This window comes from Lepisosteus oculatus, chromosome 2, assembly GCF_040954835.1.
Source record: "Lepisosteus oculatus isolate fLepOcu1 chromosome 2, fLepOcu1.hap2, whole genome shotgun sequence".
Lineage (NCBI taxonomy): Eukaryota > Metazoa > Chordata > Actinopteri > Semionotiformes > Lepisosteidae > Lepisosteus > Lepisosteus oculatus.
The window spans coordinates 3,679,277-3,702,629 of record NC_090697.1 but is presented as its reverse complement, the minus strand read 5'-3'; the positions used below and the strand labels follow the sequence as shown (position 1 = coordinate 3,702,629).

At 35.8% G+C, this 23,353-nt stretch overlaps 1 protein-coding gene across 1 annotated transcript; it reads right to left on the bottom strand.

The window, feature by feature from the left end:
- Positions 1-86: 86 nt before the first annotated feature.
- themis (thymocyte selection associated) lies at positions 87-23,218 on the bottom strand. The gene is made up of 6 exons (XM_006626461.3): positions 22,946-23,218; positions 13,691-13,840; positions 12,877-13,338; positions 9,129-10,162; positions 3,481-3,622; positions 87-2,488 (listed from the first exon to the last, which is right to left on the bottom strand). The coding sequence occupies exons 1-6, from the start codon at positions 23,034-23,036 to the stop codon at positions 2,316-2,318; spliced, it is 2,052 nt and encodes a 683-aa protein (XP_006626524.2). The 5' UTR covers positions 23,037-23,218; the 3' UTR covers positions 87-2,315.
- Positions 23,219-23,353: the final 135 nt, after the last annotated feature.

Below are 23,353 nucleotides of genomic sequence, written 5' to 3'. Positions count from 1 at the left end.
AGAGGAGGTCTGGGGTTGGGGGTGGGGGGCGGGGGTCCCTTCAGCAGAAACCATTGTAAAGTTTAACCTGGTATAATTCAATTCAATTCAATTCAAGGTGCTTTATTAGCATGACCGATGGGTACAATCAGTGTTGCCAAAGCAAATAAAAATAATAAAATTAACATAGAACAAAACAAAAAATAGAAGTAAAATAAAATCTACAGACATGTTACAGACATTTACAACAAAGACATATTATATAATATTGACATACTGTAGGCGGCTGGAGCATTATTGGGAGACGGACTCACTGTTCCTCAGGCTGTGACAGGAGATCACATACTGGGTATATCTATTGAGTTGTGGGTTAATGATTGTCAATGGGGAGTACAGAAACCCACAATATAAAATCACATTTTAGGAAAAATAAGAAGGGAGAAGAGAGAGGAGACAAGAGTCCAGAGGAACTGGAACTCCAGGCGAGAGCCCCAACTTCATGATCATCCCAACAAGACCTGATAAATAAATATAATAATTATTTTACTTATTGACTAAACTGCTCTGTCAATTCCTGATTAGCACCATTTTCGTAACCCCCTATTTGTAATAATATGTTCTGCATGTGTTTACGTGAGTTTCCTCCAGGTGCTCCAGTTTCCTCCCACAGTCCAAAAACATACTGGCAGGTTAACTGGCTTGTTGGAAAATTGGCCCCGGTGTTGAGTGTCTGTGTGTCTGCCCTATAATGCACTGGCATCCTGTCCAGGGTGTACCCTGCCTTGCGCCTGTTGCTTGCAGGGATTAATTTTGACTCCCCCATGACCCTCAGATGGAACAAGTATTTGAAAATGGATTGATGCATACTAAACACATTATCTGAAACAATTTAATTTTAATAATTTTACAAGCAAAATATTACATGAATAGAAAATATTTGTTTCAACTCTCAGTTAATATAGTTTTGAAATGCTTGTGTAAACAGAAAGTATGCATTTACAAAAATATTTTTTGTAATTTTTAATTTAGAAATTAAAGATTACAAACAATTGTAATACAACAGTTCTGTGATCATTTCTGGACTGCATTCTTTAACTGTATTGAATATAAATAGTCATGAAAAACATAAAGCTATGTAAATAAGGAAGCAATATATGGACATTAAAATATCTCAGTTATCTATGCACCAAAATATTTTTAAATACAAAGTATATAATGACTCAACAATGTTTTCCAAAATAAGAAATCTCAGATTTACGTGCTACCAAAAAAGTAATGCAGACAAAAAGACAAGGTTTAATAGCCCCTTACAGAATCTCTAATGTAAGCAAGGCTGGGCCTGGTCAGTACTGGGATGGGAGATCTCCAGGGAAATCCAGGTTACTGACATACAGTAAGTAGATATAACTACTATTTCCACTGAACAAGAATATACAAACCAACGGCTGAGGGAAACTCTGTGATGAAGGAAATGCCATCTTTCAGAAGAGACTCCGAAACGAGTTTTGAAAAATCCCATGGCACGTTTTGAAAGTGCAGGGGTGTGAACCCCTGGCTGCGGTCCACACTGTGGATCTGTATAATCTGGTAAATTTCTCCTTAATTAAGTTTTTTTTTAAATATAAATTAACTGCATAGTAACCAAAAGGAATATACCACAAATGAACTGTGTATAGTAAAACCAGCAGCCTAAAATAAGAAATAGTTGTATTGCAATATTAGCAATACAACTATTGTTTGGATATTAGCTACAAACATGGCTTAAAATAGTATTGTGTTAGTTTTTTGTCACCTTAAGCATTTTCCAATACATTCTCACTACTTCATCTTTTGCTTGTGAATCTGTGCCTTGCCTTGTCTTTGTTATGAAAGACAGATACAACATGTATTTTGCTTCTCAATAATACCAGAGTGTATTGTGAAGTTCCTTGTACAAAAAAAAATCTGTTAACTTATACAACATACAGTAACTTTCATTAACCAAAACGTTAAACAACCCATCAAATGTTTTATGTTTGTTTTAAAATATGTACAACTTCAGTAGCTGTTTTGCTGTAGGTGTTTTACAATCAAAGTTAAAACTTCTGCAATCTGTGATACAGCTGAGATTTGTTTTAAATAATTTAAAAAATACTTACTGTATAATTTAAAGAATTTACATATAAGAAGTGACCTTAATATAATGGCATGTAATTTTTAACTATGAAGTGAAAAGAAAGCAATCACTCAGTTCTTTACAGGCTAAATGAAGCATCCATTTGTTTCAAAGTGATTCTGAGACATGGAAAAAAATAAAGTTGCCATATTACAGAATCATTTAAGGTTTTCTTAAATTTTCATATAGATTGTTCATACTGGTTACCATGAGTTTTCTTACAGCTAATGATGTTAATATTTTTTTCCTGAATTTTTTTTCTTATGTTCTCAACTTCATCTTCATCGATGTACTCATATTCATGTTTATCGTCGTCTCCATCATCTTCCACCACGCATGTCTCAGAGCTGCTGGCTAATGAGAAAAATGTCAAGCCAAAAATGTGTTACATATAGACGGAGATATTTGAGTTAATTCTATGCAAATGCTATGGTTCAGCTAACAGGAAATACATTATTATTAGGTGTGTATTTGTTTTGGGCCTTGTTGACGCTTAAATAGGATTTTTAAAACCCAGTGGCATTTTGGAATTCTATTTATTCTTCAGTACAGACAAAATTAATCACAAAAAACAATAGTCCTTTTTATTTGGATTCATTTTTATTATCTGCTTATTAAAAGCTGACTAAATTTAAAGGATATTAATTTTGCAGGAATACTGGCAAGTATATATTTTAGGAGTACTAAAATTGATAAAAGATAAAATAATATGGTAAATGCTCAATGTTAGAAGCTGTCTTTGTGTTATATTAATAAATTCACATATGTTGTCTACATTTGCATGAACTCTTGAATTTAAATAATACTTTCGATTATCCTCCCTAGAATCCCTCTGATTCCAAACTCAAGTGGTTGATTGACACAGTCATCCTAAAGAGGGTGACAGCCATTATAGTGATTCATTTGAGATACTTTATAAATGAAGAAAAGACTACATTAATTTATGTGAATGCATGAGAGAGCCTATGTGATGTTCTCAGTGGCTGCTCTTTTTGTGAAAATGCGGTTTTATACAATAGAAACATATTTGTCCAGTGCACTGGAGTAATAAGTACAATAATAATAATAATAATAATAATAATAATAATAATAATAATAATAATAATAATAATAATAATAAGTAATACGTTTTACACTAAAGATGGAAACCTAGAAGCAGCTGAACTGTGTCATACCTTTATCATATAAACATGCTATAGGTATTTGTCCATGTCTAGGGTTACTAAAACATAACTATTTGAATTTTTAATATAATGTAGTGAAAACCGACCACAACGTCGAATAAACATCTTAAACAGAATGACTGTGTATAGATGAAATGAGCTGCTTTTTGTATTGATTCTAACCTTTCTTTAGGTTTGGGTTCGACATGTCCGTCAGGAATGACGCTGTCAACGTCTTCAGCTCACACTCTGGCGTCGCAGTGTACGGCTCCACAGAGGCTGGAAGTGGGGGCTTTGCTGCATTTTGGGGGTTTGCACGTTGACCCTGAAAATACAGAGACACGTTATGCTAGCATTTACCAGAAGAATGCAAATTATACAGTATTGCTGTATCATTGCTGTTGCTCTGAACACAGTGATGTCAATGCATATTGTTTCTCTGTTAAGTAAAATAAGAGCTTGAGTGCTTTTTTAAACATCTGTTGTTCCTTTTCTGTAGGAATTGAAAGTATTTTAAAAAGAAGATGTTAAGCACAGGTGATCACAAGAATAGAACATGCAGAAAAACAGCATTGATTTTACATGCATTAAAACTCATATATTATCTTTCCCTCATTAACTCATCATATGGTTATGTTTGTACAATTTAGTGTGAGGCAGTTAAAGCTGTGCTAGTATAGTCTTTCTTCACTAGCAAAGCCATAAAATTACTTTCATTTCTCAGGTATGGTACTAAGAAAATGGGATAGTGACCACCACACTACAGTTAGAGTAATAATTATGATTTAAATGTATTACTTTTAGCATTAAAATCATTGAATGATCTTATTTAAGTAAGCTTAAAGCAACATTAATAACTTGGCAGGTTGTAATGCCTACAGTGACCATTTATTTTATCAAATTAATGATTAAGCCAAAACAGTCACAAAACTTCATAATGGTGTCATAAATCTGTATGATATCATTTTTTATATGTATTGGGGTATGTCACTGTGGGAGTTGGTCAGAAGTTAGGAGACTGGAGAGAGTTGGTTGGAGCAGGGGGTTAAGATTTAGGCATTTGGAGTAATAGAGTAGTAGAGGTAGTGTAGAATTGTATTGTTAATTAGCTTGATGTCTTTTCATTATGCTTATTTTTTCACTGTTTTTCTGTTAGTCACATTTAAAAATACAGACAGGAAACCTCATAGACTTTCATATCCATCATAAGTTGGTTTGAAAAAATCAGCTCCAGCTAAAGCCAGATGATGACGTTTTCACTGTATTAGTTCTACTGAGTGACCACAACTTGGAACAGGTAAAGGTTTATTCCATGCTGAAAAGAAAGGAAGAGAGATGTAACTCAGCTGTGGATTGTTCTTCAGGTGTGAGGGAGAGAGGGAAACTGGCAGCTGATGAAGGTTGGGAGAACAAAACCCAGGGTAGGGAGAAGGAGAGAAGGAGTATAAACACTCAGGGAGAACTAGAAGAGAGATGTGAAGTCAAAACCCACAAATGAATAGAGAGAATTAGAAGGAAACAAGTCTGTTGTTAAGAGAAGGGGGAAGGTATAATCATAGTTTCAGGATAATTTTGATCTTGGATGTCTTTCTGCAATAGGACTTGAGAAACCCCACTTCAAAAAAGCAGACGGAGAGATCATTATGATCAGGGCTGTTAGAGGTGGAAACTATGGATTTGGAGCGATCCTCACAGCCCTGACTTGTTCCCTCAAACAGTCTCCCAGTCTCCTTCCTGTCTCACCAATGTAAAAAAACAGGCATTTTCTTCAAGAGATGCAGTAAATAAGATTGCTGGAAATATATGATGTTACCTGGGTGATCAGGACCTGTCTAGAGGGGCCTTGAATGAGTATATGTATGTATGAATGTATATATATATTTACAGGTGATGCAGCAAGTTCTGTTGCAGGGGAAAGTGCCTGGTCTGGTGTGGATGGTTGCTGAGGGCAGTCAAGGGAGCTGTGAACAAGAAGGTTTTGCAGATTATATGGTTGGCGATATGGGATGATGGGGCGGTCAGAAAAGAGTGTACCACTGGAGGGATCATCCTGTAAGATGAGGAAGTTGTTATTAATGATTCTGGGAATAGAAAGGGTGTTAGGGAAGCACCAATGGAATGAGGGTATGAGTCTGGGGGTTCCTAATTGAATTGATGATCCTAGGGCAACAGCAACTAGCATCTTGAATGACAAGGTGGTGAATTATGTAGAGTATGAGGCTTTATCAATAATTACAGGAAATACATGAAAGACTTTTTAAGAACCTTTTGTGCATATCATCAAATTCACAAGATGATCAAAACATAAGGTGCAGCTAAAAGAAGGTCTACAGTTTACAGTTAGTTGTAAAGTTTACAACAGGGTGCACTGAATAGCAACAGTACCCCATTAACCTATGTTCTGTCATCTTCCAAATTAAATGTCTTTGGACATTGTGAGGTTGCTAAGCTTATTCATTACAATTTCACCTTTGTGCGGGGAAATACAACACAGATGCTGATGTTTTATCCAGAATGCTATGTGATATGGAGAGTTTCATGTCAGATTACAGGGAAGAGACATCTACAGATGTCATAGTGTAGCGGAGTTGGTGTGGTGACGTCAGCGCCCTCACTGCGCGTAGCAGGGTCCTCAGCTGCCTGGGCTGAGGGAGGTCTCCTTTAGCTCACGCTGTTGGTTCCCTGTTGCGTTACGCCGGAGACCCGGGTTCGAGCCCCAGGTGTGGGGACGGAACAGGCGCCGGGGGCCACGACCCCGCACGGAACCGTGACTATCACATTGGTGCCATGACCCGGAGTGTGGAGTGTCCTTCACCGAGCAGAAGTTCAGCAGGGGAGGGAATGTGATAGTCACGGTTCCGTGCCGTCCCCCCCGTTCCGTCCCCCACACCTGATGCTCGAACCCGGGTCACCGGCGTAACACAACAGGGCACCAACCGCGCGAGCTAAAGGAGACCTCCCCCAGCCCAGGCAGCTGGGCTGATCAACAGAAAAGGTGAGAGTTCAGTATATGAGATTAAGTCATGCAGTACATTTCCTTACAATGTTATGTGCATATGAGCAATGTGACATTTTCCTTCATATGAGCCAACAGGTATGACAGGCACACTGTGGAAGCTATGGCTGCACCGCCTCCTGCCACCAAGTGAAAATTAACTCTTCCCAAAGGATTCCAAAGTAGAACATTTTGTTCTTGTTGTCTGTTCCTGTGCTCTGCAGATGCCTTCTTAATAAAATCTCACAATGCATGGCTCCCAATTTTTTATTTGCTTTCATTTTTTAAAATAATAATTCACACCTTCTGATGGTGTCCTATTTTGGAATTTATATACATTTATACTTAACAATTTATATATATTTTTAAACTTAATATTGTATTCAAAGCCTGAGTGGTAAAACTGAATTTAAGAATAAGATAAGTTACTGCACATATGATCAAACATAAAATATGCTGATTGAACAAGTACATAGAATATTAGCAACACTTTTGGCAGCAATTTCAGCCACAAGTTGGTTATGTCTACTAGCATGGAGCTATTTTTGCCCATTCTTCATTGCAAATTTACTCAGGTTCTTTCAAGTTGCATTGCAATTACTTATGGACAACAAGTCTGAAATCTTTCCACAGATCAATAGAATTCAAGCCAGGACTTTGAGCCACTCAAGGAAATTCACTTTCTAATTGTTAAGACATTTGAGAGTAGCTTTAGCCTTGCGATTTGGCTCATTATCCTTTTAAAAGGTTAATTTTGTCTCTGGTTTAGGTCTGTAACACATTTTCCTCTACAATTTTCTCCATGTTCCCATCAGTCTTGATATGCTTCCTAGTCTCTGCTGATAAAAGCAGAACAGTAAAATAATGCCACCACCAAGTTTGGCAGAAGGGATGGTGTGATGAATTATGTTGGGTTTGCTTCAGATGTAATATCTATTTTGTTTTTTGTATCCTCAATGTCCACAAAAAAAGAATTGCCACATGATTTCTGTATCATGTAGGTGTTTTACTGCAAATACTATGTGGAATCTGAAATGCTGTATTTAATTTCTATATACTGCAAGCCCCTTTTGTGAGTGACATTGTTGACCCCATGGCCATGTTGTCCCATTACAGCCATTGAGCATTTTCAAAGTCATTATTGGCTACACAATAACATTCGTAACCAGTTCTCTCCATGCCCAGCTGCTTAAAATGACAGCAATGTCTAACAGGTGTGTGGTTGTTTCTTACTTCTTTATCATTGACATCACCATGCTAAAAGAGATATAAAGGGTCTAAGAAATATTTGTATACCCTGCTCTTGATCTGTGTCTTTATTAAATTTGTTTTGAAAAGTCTTAGGTCTTCATGATTTAATCATTTCTTAAAATGCACTATCTGAAAGAGGTTACAGAGATATGGTAGGTGTAAAGTATATATTCTGAAGTCACATGAGCCTCTAATTCTTAAAAACAGACAAAGGACTGTCAAGTAACTGTGTAGCTCATAAAGGTAATTTTGTCCTACTGTAAATTAATTTAGGTTTGCCACAGCAAAGGGTTGGAATACTTTTGCAATCATGACATAATGTTTCTTACTTATTGCCTACTTACATATTTATTTGTGTTTTTTTTGCTTTAAATGTTTAAAGCAAAGTGTAAATGTTTAAATATTATTTGCGAAGAATCATGACTGCAAGCTTTAAAGTAACAAAATGTGAAAACTGTGTGAGAGAATACATTTACAAGGCACTGTACATGAAAACACAATTGGCAGCAATCTACACTAAATTCAGAAAAATAAAGAAAAGTTAGTAATATTTCATAGCTCGATTTATGGAAAGATTAAAAATAAAAATAACGTATTAATTCATTTTATCATTATCAGTAAATTCTTTATACTTTGGAAGCTCCAATGGCCGTTCAGCTTAGCCTGCAACAAACCTTGTTCTGTACTTGTACTTGCTGGAAGTACCCACCAAATCCTTGCATTCTTTACCCAGTTGTGCAGAGTGGTTAGGGAATCCAAGTTACTGTTAGCTAATGGCATAGTCCTAACTCAAACCAATAATATTAAGACTGCACAGTTAAACCTACAATTATTTTACCTTTGCTGGCAGAAATTCACTTGGCTAATGATGTAACTCAGATCTGAGCTGGTGTGTACATGTGGTGTAGAGGGCCCAGCCAGCATTCCAAGTAAATTCCTACGCTGAATGCACCACTTGGAACCACAAAGCATTATCATTGTATTAAGGTGAAACCTGGAAAATCTCAATGAAACACAACTAAGAAAATGAAGAAGTACAAGATGTTGAGAAGTATGGACATTTTCTTAAAACATCAGCAGAGAGTTGTTGTCCATTTAATGAAAGGATTTTTACATTTAAATCAGTTTTGAGATGTGATTTTTCGTGAAAATGCATTTCCACTTTCTGATACTATTAAAAATAAACTAGAGTATCAGTTCCTTGTGTCATTTTGACATTTTAACCCAGGGTGTCCATAAATGCAAATTAGATCAAGAAACTAATATACTAATTGTAAATTCAGGAGTTTCTTTCATCATTGTTCTGTTCTTCTAGCTAGAGGTATTTAAATAAATGTACTAGGACATTAACAACTATCTTTGTACAGTATTTCTCTATAAAACCCTACTTAAAAATCCCGTACCGGAAGGAGAAATACAGTATGTAAATCCTCATATTGCTTTGAAAATTAAAAAAAAGCATGTGGGGTGCTGAATTGGGAACATATAATTTACAGTATATATCATTCAGGTAATCACAGGGAGTTAGTAGGTACTGTTAAAATACAAGTGTAAGCTGTTTAAATGTACTTTAGACTTATTTTACCTTTGGTGAGCTGGGAGCATCAGGCTTCTGCGACTGAGGTATCTCTAGTTTAAGCAACTCTGACGGAGGCTTCTTTGGTGGGCGTGGAGGGGGACACAGTGTTGCCATCACATATCTCCTTAAGGCATAATAGGAGTCTTCACTGATTTCTTCTACTACTGTTTGCGCGGCAGGCAGACGAACCTGTTTCTCAAGCCTGTGCAGAAGCTGCAGTGAGATTTTGGTTCGGTTCACGGGGAACTCCCAGCACTCAGACAAGTCCGTCGGTGTGACGACTAGGTAGGGGTCAGTGATTTCCTCCTCAAGATGTAGCCCAGGCACGGCTGCAAGAAGGTCTTCTGAGACGGAGAGGTCCCGTACGGACACTTTAACATTAAAGGGCAAATGGAACTTCTGGCAGATTTCAGAGATGTGGTATTGCTTTTTGTCATGAATCACTTCTACAAAGCCCCCATCCATACACATAGGGATCCGCACAGGTTCATACGTTTTGCCTTCAATTTTCTCACAGGCCAACGCCTCTACTGTTTTGCGGGTCCCACCATAGATAACTTCACTCGTCTCCCTCCGCTGAACGAGGAATTGATCTCCAACAGAAACAGAGGCAAGTCCATTATAGTGAGATTCAAAAGATTTTGTTGCTACAACATGTAATTGCTCCTTGTCTCTCTTAGCAACTTCTAAGTCGTATGCTGTAGGAAACTTACGTGGCCTTCTTTTAAATTTTCCTTTGTAAGTCAAAGGGACCAGAAAATGCCTTTGAACATCACTTCGTATTTCAGATGCAAGAATTCTTTTGGCTTCATAAGCATGGTGGATAATAACTTGCTTGCAAGATCTGAGGAAATTCAGTTCTTCTGGAATTTGTTCAGGTCTCTCTATTATTTCTGCCACTACAGGGAATTCTTCAGGGGGTCTTTTGAAGATATCAGTTGGTGAAAGTGGCTGCACAAAACAGTTTATGTCACAATTATCTGTTACATCTATAACTTCCACATCAAGGTTGAATGGTATGTGTACAATATCCCTGCGAACTGTGAAGAAAAAGAAAATGCTGTTATTTTACCATAACTTACTTCCTACAAAAATGCACAAGAAGAAGCAATGGATAATACAATTTACTCCATTAAACTTTTTTGTAATTTGTAAAAAACTAAGACCTCATAATTAAAAAAGACATAAACAATATACAGCACAAACACAAACAACTTTCCTGATGCACTGATACAACCCCAAGGAGACAAACCTATCAGTTTGTTGACACATTGTCACAGCGGGCTTTAACAAATCACAGGCAGTCCATGTATTGCAACCAAACTACTGTACATACTACCAACAGTAACAAATGTTACCTGGATCATGCAGTAGGTAAACATTCTCCTGACAAGCTATGAACACAAGACAAAATTGAAAGATGCATCCCTACAATTGAAAGCATCGAGAAATACCATTGAGGAGTATGTGACTGGTTCACTAGAATCCAAACCTCCTGTCAACTGCTGCCTTTTTGTATTTTTTTCTCTATTACCAGCGGTTGGTTTTGACTGACTTTCCACTTCTACTCTAATTCTATCTAACAGGGACACGTTTTTCAACATAATAAGTGTTATTATGTGACAGCCTCCCCTTATGCAGAGAACACAACACAAATGGGGATTTCGTTATATTATGAAGGGATTTTTGAATTTCTACAGCATAGTGGGGTCACAATGCTTTAAACTAATGAGATTAGTATATTTGAAAATCAGAAGGTCAGCAAACATATTTTGTTACAATTTATGTTCCTATGACATTCTAACCAGACTTTTGTAAGTACAGTACAGTACTGTAGCTTTGAAATTATTGTAGGTGAAGATACTGTAATAATACTGTCATGAATCACATACTCAATTGACTGCAGTCAAAATATGTAAATGCTTATTGTCAGATATCTAAAATATTAAAAAAGTGTATGTCTGAGCTGAGAGCAGAAGGTACATGTTGTGTGTTTCTTCATTCAAATATTGTACTTCTTTTCAGTTACACATACACAATAATCCATTTCTAGAATGGACATATTTTTCTCTCCCACATTATCTTTATCTGTGGCACATAGTGCGGAAATACATGGAAAAACAAGTTTCATCAAACCAAATTCTGCAGATTTATTTTAACTGATAAACTCTGCCTTGTCCGCTTTTGGCATTGTAGTACAGCACTACTACAAAATATGATGTTTTAGATGCAGTTTGAAGCCAAACTGGGTGACATTCTTAACCATGGCTCATAAGACAACCCTCTTATTCCATAGGAGGTTGTCAAAGGTTTCATTAAAGATAATTATAATAGATAGTCGTGAAATATTATCAATTGCATACAAATTGTGAATTTTAGAATGTGGCTTTTCTAGAACATGTTAATTGTTTTCTGAGGCTGCCAGTTTTAATCTGTATTAAAATATTAAAAAGATTTAATATGTTTTCTAAGATCGAATACATATGTGTCGCAACTATATAAGGCAAGTGTAGGTAACATTATTATTTTAATCACAACTAACCCTGCAATTTACTATCCCTGACACTCTGTAGTAATTAACATTTTGCAGATATTCATTACATTTAATTAACACTGAGGGGAATAACTGCACGGTCCTGTGCAGGTAGACTCCACCTTTCATGTGTTCTAAATCTAAATTATACAGTTTGGACAATTTCATTAAAGTTTTAATTTGCCTTGTCTTTACAGAGATAGCTGTACAAGTGGTGTCTATATCCCCATCTGAACTAAAGGAGTCAGCTGAAGATATATCAACAGCTAAAACTCATTGAAAATTTACTAACTTTACTAACTTTTGCTTGATATGATTTAAGGTGATGGTCTAGATACAAGTGGACTAAGAGGAAGGTAAACACAATCAAAGGGTGTTTCCGGTGCTTTACTCTAATTAACTATAATAAGTGGTAAATGTTCAACAGTTTTAAACACAGCACAAATACACAGAGACGGGAGAAAGAAGGAAGAAAGCAAGGAAAACACCACCCTCCTCTTCCTCAAACCTGCACCATGTGTGAGGACCTTGATCTAATTAGTTTTGGAGACCGGTTTCTTGTATTCTGAACATTAAAGAACTTGCTGTCTTATTTTATTTTAGGAAATTCAGATTTTTTTTGTGGAAACCTCATAAAACTGTTCTCTCCTCGCTTGTAGATTCATGTTTAGATTTATTCCCATTCACTTTTGAGTGATGTTGAAGGAAGAGAGTTTTAGTTCTGTTCAAGATATATTTATTAAGATGCATTTTCTCTTTTTTGATGTGATAAGGTGTTGCACTAATGTTCTTGGATTACAAGAATACTAAATTTTTGGGTCTGTAGAACACAGACCTCTGGAAAGCTAAGATTTGTACAGTACATACTGTATGTGTTTTTGTGGATAGATTTTGTTGAGTTTTGTTTGTAAATATTTGTCCAAGTTTTGACTCTGATTTATAAACTCATGACATTTCTCACATGCCTCATTTTTTTTACATAACTCTCGGGCTTACTTCCTGGTCTCTCTATATTTTGTAACAATAATAAACTCACAAATACATGATTGCTCATACTGTATGCTGGGATGGCTTGGGATTCCTAATAGCTGTTTTAAGATCCATTAGATTATAGATCACAAATTATGAAGCCCTTTTTCATTACAGTATGCCTATGTTTATATGTGTTTCTTTGACTCTTATTATGTTAATATGTAAACAGCAAGTAAAAAATGAACTTACATTTCATTACTGCTTGCAGTTCATAGACAGGCGTGAGTATCATCTCTCCTTCAAAATTCTCAGGAAGGTCGCAATAACTTGACTCCCTCGAAGGCAATGTCTTCACCAGGTTCACTGTCCTTTTCCTGCCCTTGGGCATTTTCCATTCTATTATTTCCTGAAGTGTATAAAACTGATCATCCTGACATTCATAAAACTCTCCATGTTGGGATATTAATAGTGTAAAAGTGTGCTTCTTATCTTTTCTTGTCACTTCGCAATTCACAAATTGTTCATCGTTTTCTGTGGTCAAGGATGTCAAGGTTATGCTTTCTCCTTCTTGTATAGTGCCATCAGTCAGGTGTAGGTCATTGGCGCTCCTAAGAACAGGCTGACCTAGCCTATTTGGAGATATGTGCATGGATTCTGCAATTTCACCAGCTGTAAGGTACGGTTGTTTATCTGCTACAATCCTGAAAAGACCTAGCAGACACAAGTTAGCAAAATTAGACACTTGATTGTTATTATGTAACACAAGAATATTATGGAGCACTGAAGACAAGGAAAATCAAAGGCAGAGTAACCACAAACAGTATGCTATTTATGATTCTTTTTTGTATGCACATTGTGTTAAAACCTTTTTGCACACACTGGCCTTGAATACAATTGTAATATAAAGAGAAAAAATAGCTTTCTTTCTATTGCTGAAGAAACTATATTGAGTTGCATAATGATACTTGGAGGATGTGTTTTCTTCTGTGTCTTACCATTTATAAATGCAGTTTAATTATAATAGATGTTTTATAAAAAGTAATGCTATTATAAAAGGACTTACCTGGGTAGTCGAGGGGCAGTTCAATGAGATTGTTTCTCCCTGCTTCATTCTCAATCTCTGCTGTTAATCTGGTAATGTTTATTCCTATGATTTTTATGATCTCTCCAGTAGGAAGGCAGCATTCTTTTCCAAACATTTCATACACAGAGCCTTAAAAAAAAAGAAAAAAAAAAGATTTAAAATGTCTTCATTATCGGTGGCCAAAAAACTGCTTTAATTGTGGGAGGGCATCAAAATGAAAGTAAAATAACACAAATATTGTAGTGCAATAGAAAATATTAAAAAGAAAACAATCATCAATCAAGTGAAAACTAAGGATAGCAAAAAATGTAAAATAATTGGCTACAAAACATTAAAATACTCTATCTACAAAAATATACTTGTCACAAGTTATGTAGTTTCAAACTAGCTTTGAATGTTTGATATAGGAGAAGCTATATTAAATTCACCCATCCATGCATTAATTAACTTCTTTATCCAGAGCCTATCCTGGTTAGCAATAGGCACAAGGCAGAATACATCCTGAACAGGACGTACACAAACATAAACACAAGCTCTCACACTAGAGCCCATTTTTCTCACAAGCCAGTTAACCTACCAGTATACCTTTTGACCATGGAAGGATACTGGGGCACAACAAGGACACCTACATGAACATGGTGAGAACTCCACACAGATAGCACCCCAGCTCTGGGACGGCCCCAGCGGTAAGGCAGCAATGCAGTGGGCAATGTGTCAGCAACTCCTGTAAGCAGCAGTTTAGCCCACTGAGCTGTCTTTGCTCAAAATAAGCTCATATTAAAATGTTTGGCTGATTTTAACATATGTTAAATATGCTTCTTTCCTAAACAGAGTGACGTATGAAAGCTTGTTACAGGTTCATTGAGTGCTTGCATAGATTCCATTAGTATATGTAAGTTCACGGAGCTGTCACACAGTATCTCCATTACTCTGACTATTGGAATGGTCAACTGAAACTGATCCTTACTTGAGACATAAGTGGCTACTTGAGTGCTCCTTCTTTAGATTTATATTCAGCCTGAACACCTTGGACACATGATATAGGTAAACAGAGAACCTCTCTCTTTATTTCACTATAATAAGCATGTTGAGGTATCTTTTGCTAAAACTTGAAGCAGAGCAAACCAAATGCATTTTGTATGTATTTTTTCATTAATGATTAAATTCCAGAAAACCTGATGGTCACATTCAAAACTTTAAATATCCCTTTAACTAAAATCCAACATAATTAAATCTATATTTGAATTCCAGTAATATATATAGGGTCAACAAACGTTTTCTGCTCCCGAGTGTATAAAAGGAGGTAAAACACTTAAGACAATCGGTAATTGCAGGCGTCATCATGGTTAAGGTCAGAGAGGTCTCTGAGGACAACAGGCAAATGCTCATTGAATTTCACATGCCGCAAGATAACTATAAAAGAATCCAGAAACTGCTGAATTTACTACTTTCCACAATAGGGTCCATAATTAAGAAATTTACATCTACTGATGAAGTGGAAATTCTGCCTGGAAGAAGCCTGAAGTGTATTTTTTTTTAAAGGGACTGCCAATCAAGTAATTCATAGGCCAATGGTAAATCAAAATGCAATATCAACATTATGTTTTGTGTAAGAAAAGGTTAAGCTCCCGTTGACCAAAAATATACGTCCATTGTGAAGTATAGTGAAAAGGCTAACATGTTTTGAGGTTGTGTGGCATCTACAGGTCTTGGAACACCATACAGTGTGAGATAAGATACAGGGGATCATCTACTCCAACAAGCACAAGGACATTTTGGCCAAATACCTGGTTCCTTCTGCTAGGAAGCTCACGCTGAGCAAAAATGGACATTGACAATAATCCAAAGCATGCATCCAAGGCAAGAAAGAAAAAGTAATATGAGCGCAAATAAAAAGTTTAAAAGTTTTCTCACGGGTCATCTCAATTTCAATACAAATTCAAATTTTTGGTTGAAACACACGTATGCACTTAACTTTGGAAACGAAAGAGTCTGAAGCAGCCAGACCAAGTCTATATGGAGGGATGTTAAAAAATGTCCCTCAGATGTAATAGAAACTCCCTCCTCCTTCCTGCTTTCAGTCAAACTGACATTATTGATTTTAAATGTATCCCCATTGCTCACATTATATTACAGCAAATAATTTAAAATGATGTAAGCAATTGAAGGAGAGGGGAAAGGAGTTTGAGAGCTGGAAGCAGACACAGAGGTTTGGAGGAGGGAGGAGAATGTCTTAATATGGACACTGTAGACCGGAGCCCTAGAGTGTTTAGATAAGCTATTGCAGGGGACTAGGACTAATTTGTCTTTGAGATGACGTTTGTGGGACACATCAAAGATACAGAACGAACTCATCCCTCTCCAGGGATTCAGTTAACATGCTTTTCACACTTAATGAACAAACTAGAAGACTGAACTCAACCAAGATAAGGACACAATATTTCAGATATTAACAATAATAATAATAATTGCTTACACTTATACAGTATAGCGCTTTTCTGGACACTCCACTCAAAGTGCTTTACAGATAATGGGGATCCCCTCCACCTCCACCAATGTGCAGCCCCACCTGGATGATGTGATTGCAGCCAGTGCGCCAGTACTCTCACCACACACCAGCTCTCAGTGGGGAGGAGAACAGAGTAATGAAGCCAGTTCATAGGTGGGGATTATTAGGAGGCCATGATTGGTAAGGGCCAATGGGAAATTTGGGCAGGACGCCACAGTTACACCCCTACTCTTTTCGTGAAGAGCCCTGGGATTTTTAATTACCACAGAGAGTCAGGACCTTTTTTACATCTCATCTTAGGACGGCGCCTGTTTACAGTACAGTGTCCCCATCACTATACTGGGGCATTAGGACCCACATGGACCGCAGGGTGAGCGCCCCCTGCTGGCCCCACTAACACCTCTTCCAGCAGCAACCTTAGTTTTTCCCAGGAGGTCTCTCCTCCCGGTACTGACCAGGCTCACACCTGCGTATCTTCAGTGGGTTCCAGTTGTGAGTTGCGGAGTTATATGGCTGCTGGTTGTAACAATAAAGACCATATCATAACACTTACACTTTCTTATTCAGCCCATAATAAGAACTTTGGTTTTATAGTCAGCATCACAGATGCTATATTCTCAGATCCAACCTACCAAAACCAAAGTCTCTGTGAGGGCAGCATGGTGGTAACATGCTATATATTCTGTGTATTTGTCAGGCCAAGGGAAAGAGCACTGCGTGGAGCTATGGTATTCAACTAAACCCTTGGAGATATTTTTGGTACTGTATGATGGTTGTTTGTTGATGACGGTTGTACTTTGTGCAGCTCATCTGCATGAAGAAACCTGTGCAGGAGAGCTTTTTGAAGTGGGAAAGCTGTTATACTGGGGCAGTCCCACTCTCTCGACCTCAGAAGCCTGGGTACAGTGGTACGAGTAGTCATCACGACTGGAGACTTCCTTGGTTGCAGTGGGTGGCCATGACACCTTTCTGTGCCTTGTCATGCCCTTCGCTTTTCACAGAATGTTACAACAGTATAGTATCCCATCGCTATACTGGGGTATTAGGACCTACACAGACCACAGGGGGAGCACCCCCTGCTGGCCCCGCTAACACCTCTTCCAGCAGCAACCTTAGCTTTCCCAGTAGGTCTCCTATCCAGGTACTGACCAGGCTCACACCTGCTGATCTTCAGTGGGCTGCCAGATGTAAACTGCAGGGTGATATGGGTGCTAGTTTTGGTACTGTATAAACATTCTTTATTCTTTATGGTTTTACCATGTAAAAAATAATTTTCAGTTAATATTTTGGTGGATTTAAATATGAGAGAGGACTACTAAGTCTTCCAAAGGAACTTAATATAACATTCTAAACAATGTCTACACAATGACAATATTGTGATTTGTAATAGAATGCACTTTTGTTAGGTACATCCAAATCTTTGCTTTTTTTAAACTTTTATATGTATTGTACTATCAAAGAGCAAACAAAACGGTATATCAAATGCATATTTTCATCTTATATGTTTTTTCTTAAGACAAAGGTTCATAAAACAAATGAGCCACCAGATGTTGCTGATACTGCAGGAAAATGAATGTCAGATTAAATACTTTCCACTCAGCAATCTTGTACATTATGCAAGGAGATAACTCTGATGTTTTCTGAAGCTAACATAAGGCCATGGCCTTAATTAAAACTGTTATAGTTCTGCATGTCCTTTAGTTCTTACCCAAAAAAGTGCAGTTTATTCTTTTCCACTGCAATGCAGTATGTTATTTTAACAAACCCAGCCTCTGCAGACACCCACAGCGTTGCATAGATATTTTTGTTAGCTATTAACACAACTGATTTTCCTCGTACAACTTTGATGTTCAGTTTATTAATTAACAAAACAGAAAATTCACAATATGTATTAAATAACAATATGACAAAAAAACTATCTAGCAATAGTCTCCTATGTTTCAAATTTTTTTGTTTCCCTACTTTGAATAAATGCAAAAAGTTTAAATGCTGAGCTTGATTTATTGAATGTTCCTCAAACTTGCTAAAAAAAGGTATTTCTGACTTTATTTTAGCCACATTAAAAAATAAAGCATAACAGTGTTTTATGATTTTGCCACAGTGACATTACAGGAGCTTTGCACCAATGTCAGGTTGTTGCATCCTTCGCCACAAATTCTGCATGAGCATAGGTTAACGTGTCCTTTATTTCACATCCATTTTCTAATTATTTTCTTCATAGTGATATATGACTCCATGAATGCCATTTTACCATCTTTGATTCATGGCATTTCAATTTTGGTTATGGTTTTGGGTAAAGTGGTGCTGTAATAATATAGTTCTTCTAAATGGTTCCTCGTGATTAAAATCAGCTTGGCAAGGTTACCCTTTTCATTAGTGAGTAAAAATCTAAACAGAAGCAATACTTAATTACGGATCAATTTAATATAATTTAAAAATGAGATAACAGGAAAAAAAGCAGCTGGGACTCATTAGTCAAAAATACCATTGTAAACTAAAATAGGAGGAATAATTTGACTTGCTGTGCACAGTAGCACATATGGTACACATACTGTACTAGACATTTGGTAGTAATGTTTATGGAGAACAAAATGAAATATTAATTTTTATATATTATTGTTGCTCTCTCATTTAACCTAAAGCATTATGCTGAGGGACAGGACTGTGACAGTGTTAAGCAGTTCTGCCTCACAGTGGTGGAGTCTTGGGTTCAAATCAGGACCTGGGGTGCTATCCGCGTGAGGTTTGTATGTTCTCCCCATTTTCACTTGTGTGTCCTACAGGTGCTCCAGTTTCCTCTGAAAATATAGGCTTCTGGGACAATTGGCCTTGGTGGGATTGTGTGAGTGTTGGTGTGTGTCTGTTCAGGGTCGACACTGCTTGCACCCACTTCTTGCTTTTACTTTTAATCGCAACTCATTAGGTTGCCAAGAAATGGTGACTATCATTACAGTACTTTAAAAGTTCATTAAAGAAAGGGAGGAAAAGGTAAAGAAGATAACAGACCCTTCTCGGGCCAAAGCTTTACCTAATTGTTTTAGTGTTAAGTAGACTAGAGAGCATATCACTCAAATATGGGAGCAGTGGCATATAATTTTAAAATTTACTAAGATAAAACATTCCGGTCCCATGTGACTCAATTTGCTGTTAATGTTCCATTTTTTATTTTATAACAAAGACTCAAAATTCTGCTTTACGATTTCTTGACATTTTAATTGTCACCTAGATTTTCTGTAACAGCCTCATGTTACATCTGCTTCTGCCAGCAGAAACCGTGTGTGCAGAGTTTTCTGTGCAAACATTCTACATTATTCTAGTTTAATACTCTTTTATTACATACTGAAATGTGATGTAATATGTACGTTACATGTACGTTAGAAATATTGTTTTGCAGTTACCTGTAAGATAATGTTTTTGTTCAAGTTTTTTAGATTCAATTTACAATTAAATATTCAATGCAACTGTATTACTCTCTTTTTTTTTTAGAAATTACAGTGTATTGCTTATGCTTAATCTTGATTTTATAAATACCAATTTAATTGGCAATATAAAGACCTAATACTGGAACTCAAAACCAAGTATTTTTCTTAGTAACAGCACTGAGTCAGTCATCTTTTTTAAGCATTTGTTGCCTGTGTGGTTTATGGTATCTTGACTCTACAGATAAAATATTGGAGTTCTGGTATCCGCGTATGCACAAACTACGAAGCATAAATTAAATGGCAAAATCAAATTTGCATTCTAAAATAAAATAAATGTTAGAAACATAGTACTATCAAACCTTTCAAAATTACAATGATTTATGTCATTTTGCATACAGTAAAAGTATATTTCTTTGTAAAATGCAAAAAAGATGATAAAATAAGTTCAATTCTAAAAAGTACAAGAACCTAATAGAGAAAGTCATGCATTTGCAACATTAGATATTTTTGCTTATTACCTCAATGATCCTAAAACTGCAAAAGTTAGACGACTTATGAGAGAAATAGCACTGAGTAAGATAAAAAGTTATTAGAAATTACTAATCATTACTTCATCATTGTTTTCAATTCAGAAAATGGGTTAAGTGTCTATAGAGAAATCATAATTTTCAAAGTTGTTTTTTTATCAAGGTTACCAGCATAAAAACAAAGACATTTAGTATGAACTGTTGTTAAGAGTAAAGCTAAACACGGTAGCACACAGCACATAGATGGTCTCTGTAGACTGCTTTGCAGAGCAGAAATCTTGCAGCTTTCAAAAGAACAAACTAATGCCTGGCTATTCCTAATGGTATCCCATTGTTCTACTACAATTCAACTAGACCCTATGGTGATTCATTCAAAAACAGACAATTAATGAATATTGAGTCAGAATTAATTATTATGCGAATAATATATGCATTACAAGAATGAGATAAATACAGTATTTTTATATGCATTTTGTAAATTAAACATTTTTTGTTAAACTGTACTCCTTGATGTATTTCCAATGATTTAAAGTAAATTTTTAAAAATAATAGAATTATCTGTTTTAAAGGTGGTGTTTATTAAAATAACAACTAAATATTGTATCTTATTATAGGAACATCAGGGAAACAATTTTCTTACATGATTGTATGTAAAATTAAATGTGACTTCCATGGCATCTTACCTCCTGTTCCTGCCATTCTAGCATTATGAAACATTTCAATAATCAAATTCATACCGCACTCAAAGTAGGAATATACTGTAGATTTAAGAGCTGATCATTTGAACAACTGCATATACATATAAAATAGGGATATAAATGGATCAGTTTTACAGGTTTAACATTCACACCATTTTGTAAAAGAGTTCCAATATAAAGCAGATATTTTCATTTTTTTAATTATTGGAAAACATGTTATTGGATATGTTCAAACCCTAATGGTAAAACAAACAACACTGATTATTAATATTGGCTTTATGAATAAACCCAAAGAAAACAAATATTCTGCTTAATGAGACTAATGGTTGATTAAAGGTACAGAATTAAAAACTATCTGGGATAAACTTGAAATCCCTTAATGCAAAGAGCAAAAGTAAAAGAGAAATGTACTTACAGTTGGTTATAATGATACACAAATGGTGACATTTAATAATCCAATGTATAATTTGTTAATTTCAACTCTTAAGTGCACTCTGGATTCATACATATGTTTATGTTGTCAAAAATAAGTAAGCTGCATTCTCATGCTAAGAAAGCAGTGCGTCTTATTTAATTCTTGTTTCTATTTATTATTGTTATTATATACGCAAAATCTGTTTGTTACAACATTTGTTGTTACATAAAAAAATTGAATGACCTATACAAAGAATAATATACTTTCAAACATGTTGGAATTGTTGCTTCAACAATTATTCTAAATAAAATTGTAAAAGTAACAAGCAAGGGTTTGTTCCACACTGAAAACAAAGGGAAAGGAATGTTCTGGCTGCCTGAGCCTTTGCAATTGAACAAAGCTTCACATGCTGAAAGATTATTTGTTCTTCTTTCTACTTTTCAATGTGGAATTAACATCTACGGTATTTGTTGCTTTGCAACTCACAACCTCAGGCAGCCTCCAACTTCAATCTAAGTAAAATAGAAGCTATTAGATGTACAAACTGTCAGTCAAAACATTTAATCAATGCATAATGTTTTTCAAATTGCATCACATATTTTGACTTTCTAGCAAACTTTCTTCACATTCAAATGAATTCCAGGGAGTGATAATACTGTACACTGCAAGAGCTGCATCGTTATGATCTTTTTTAACTCTTGTTGAGCTCATTCCATGAGTTCAACAGGTTCATGAGCTGAGTAATTGACTTTCCAGCTATCATTTTGGAATACATCATGTTTTAACTTGTTGCCCATACAAAAAGCATCCCAGTTCATATTCATATTTTGGGTCATATGCTTAGGAGAAAATGATTAAATGTGATCATGCAGTCTACATTTAGGCCTTAAGTTAAACACTAACAAGTAAGAAAGAATTTTATGAATTATACTGCACTTTAAAGATGGACAGGAGTTAGTGTTGTAGACTAACACAAAGATAAGCTAAACACAAATAACAGCCAAAGCAGGCAAGAAAAGATAACGAGAATATAAAATCCTGCACATAAAATGAGCTTTGTGTTTCTTATACAAGAGAACACTGATTCACTACATTGGTTTGTATTGTTAAAATACTGCCTTTAAAATAATTTAAATGTATACATGTACAAGAAAGCAAATCCTGTTCGCCTACTAACAGGTGTCAAATAGCTGAAAGTACAGAAAGGAGGCAATTAATAATCCAGGAAGCTTCAGTAAACTTGACCTATAATAAGGAGGACACTGAACAAAGAAAAGCGATCTTCAGCACAGAACTGACATGCAATTGTACTATTTCTAGAGTAAGAAGTTTTATAAATGCAGACATGCAAAATTGTTATATGTAAAACAGGCCACAAAAAATAAAATGTGTCTAATTATTTAGTTCATGAAGCACATAAAAGGAAAATTAAGAAAAAGGACAATTAGCCAACAAAGGCAAAAAGATATAAAGGCAGCTGAACATTACGCACCGCCTTCTTTAAACAGTTTTTTCTTAGATTTAATATGGAAAAAATACATTATTTTGAAAACCTACCATAAATTGAAATAGTTAAAAAAACAAATAAGGAAAACACTAAAGCATGTCAACTTAAATTAATTTAAATATAGTGTATATATAGTTAAAACTGTATTGCTCTTACCTTGAAAATAAATTCCAGACTGAATCTGTATTACTCTTGGTAGGGTTTTTGGATCAAGTGAGCGAGTAAATTCCTCTAGCGTTAATGCCATGTTTTTCTGTTCCAGTAACCTTCAAAATATCACACCCCAAAAAATTAGAAAAACCTTTTTTTCAGTAATTATGAATTTAAAATATCTTGAGCATTTTTTGAGAGAGTTTTTATGTATCAGCTTGGAATAGAGGGTTTAAATATTTTCTGTACATCATGTTCGTTTGTGTGTTCTGGAGTGCTTTGCCTTGTCTTATGTTACCGTGCCTTGCTGATGATATGGGTGGAAGTGCTCTTTCTACCTCCGGAAATCACAGACAGTAAAGTAACCACAACAACCCTCAGAATCTAGGCTATCATTCTGACAAACTAACAGCT

Bases quoted from the DNA above. Each gene is read 5' to 3' on its own strand.
- themis (XM_006626461.3), bottom strand. From the start codon at position 23,036: ATGGCATTAACGCTAGAGGAATTTACTCGCTCACTTGATCCAAAAACC. The intron at 10,163-12,876 runs GTAAGTTCATTT...TTTTCTTCACAG, and splicing joins ACTGCAAGCAGTAATGAAAT to TTCGCAGGGATATTGTACAC. The intron at 2,489-3,480 runs GTTAGAATCAAT...TTTTCTCATTAG, and splicing joins GAACCCAAACCTAAAGAAAG to CCAGCAGCTCTGAGACATGC.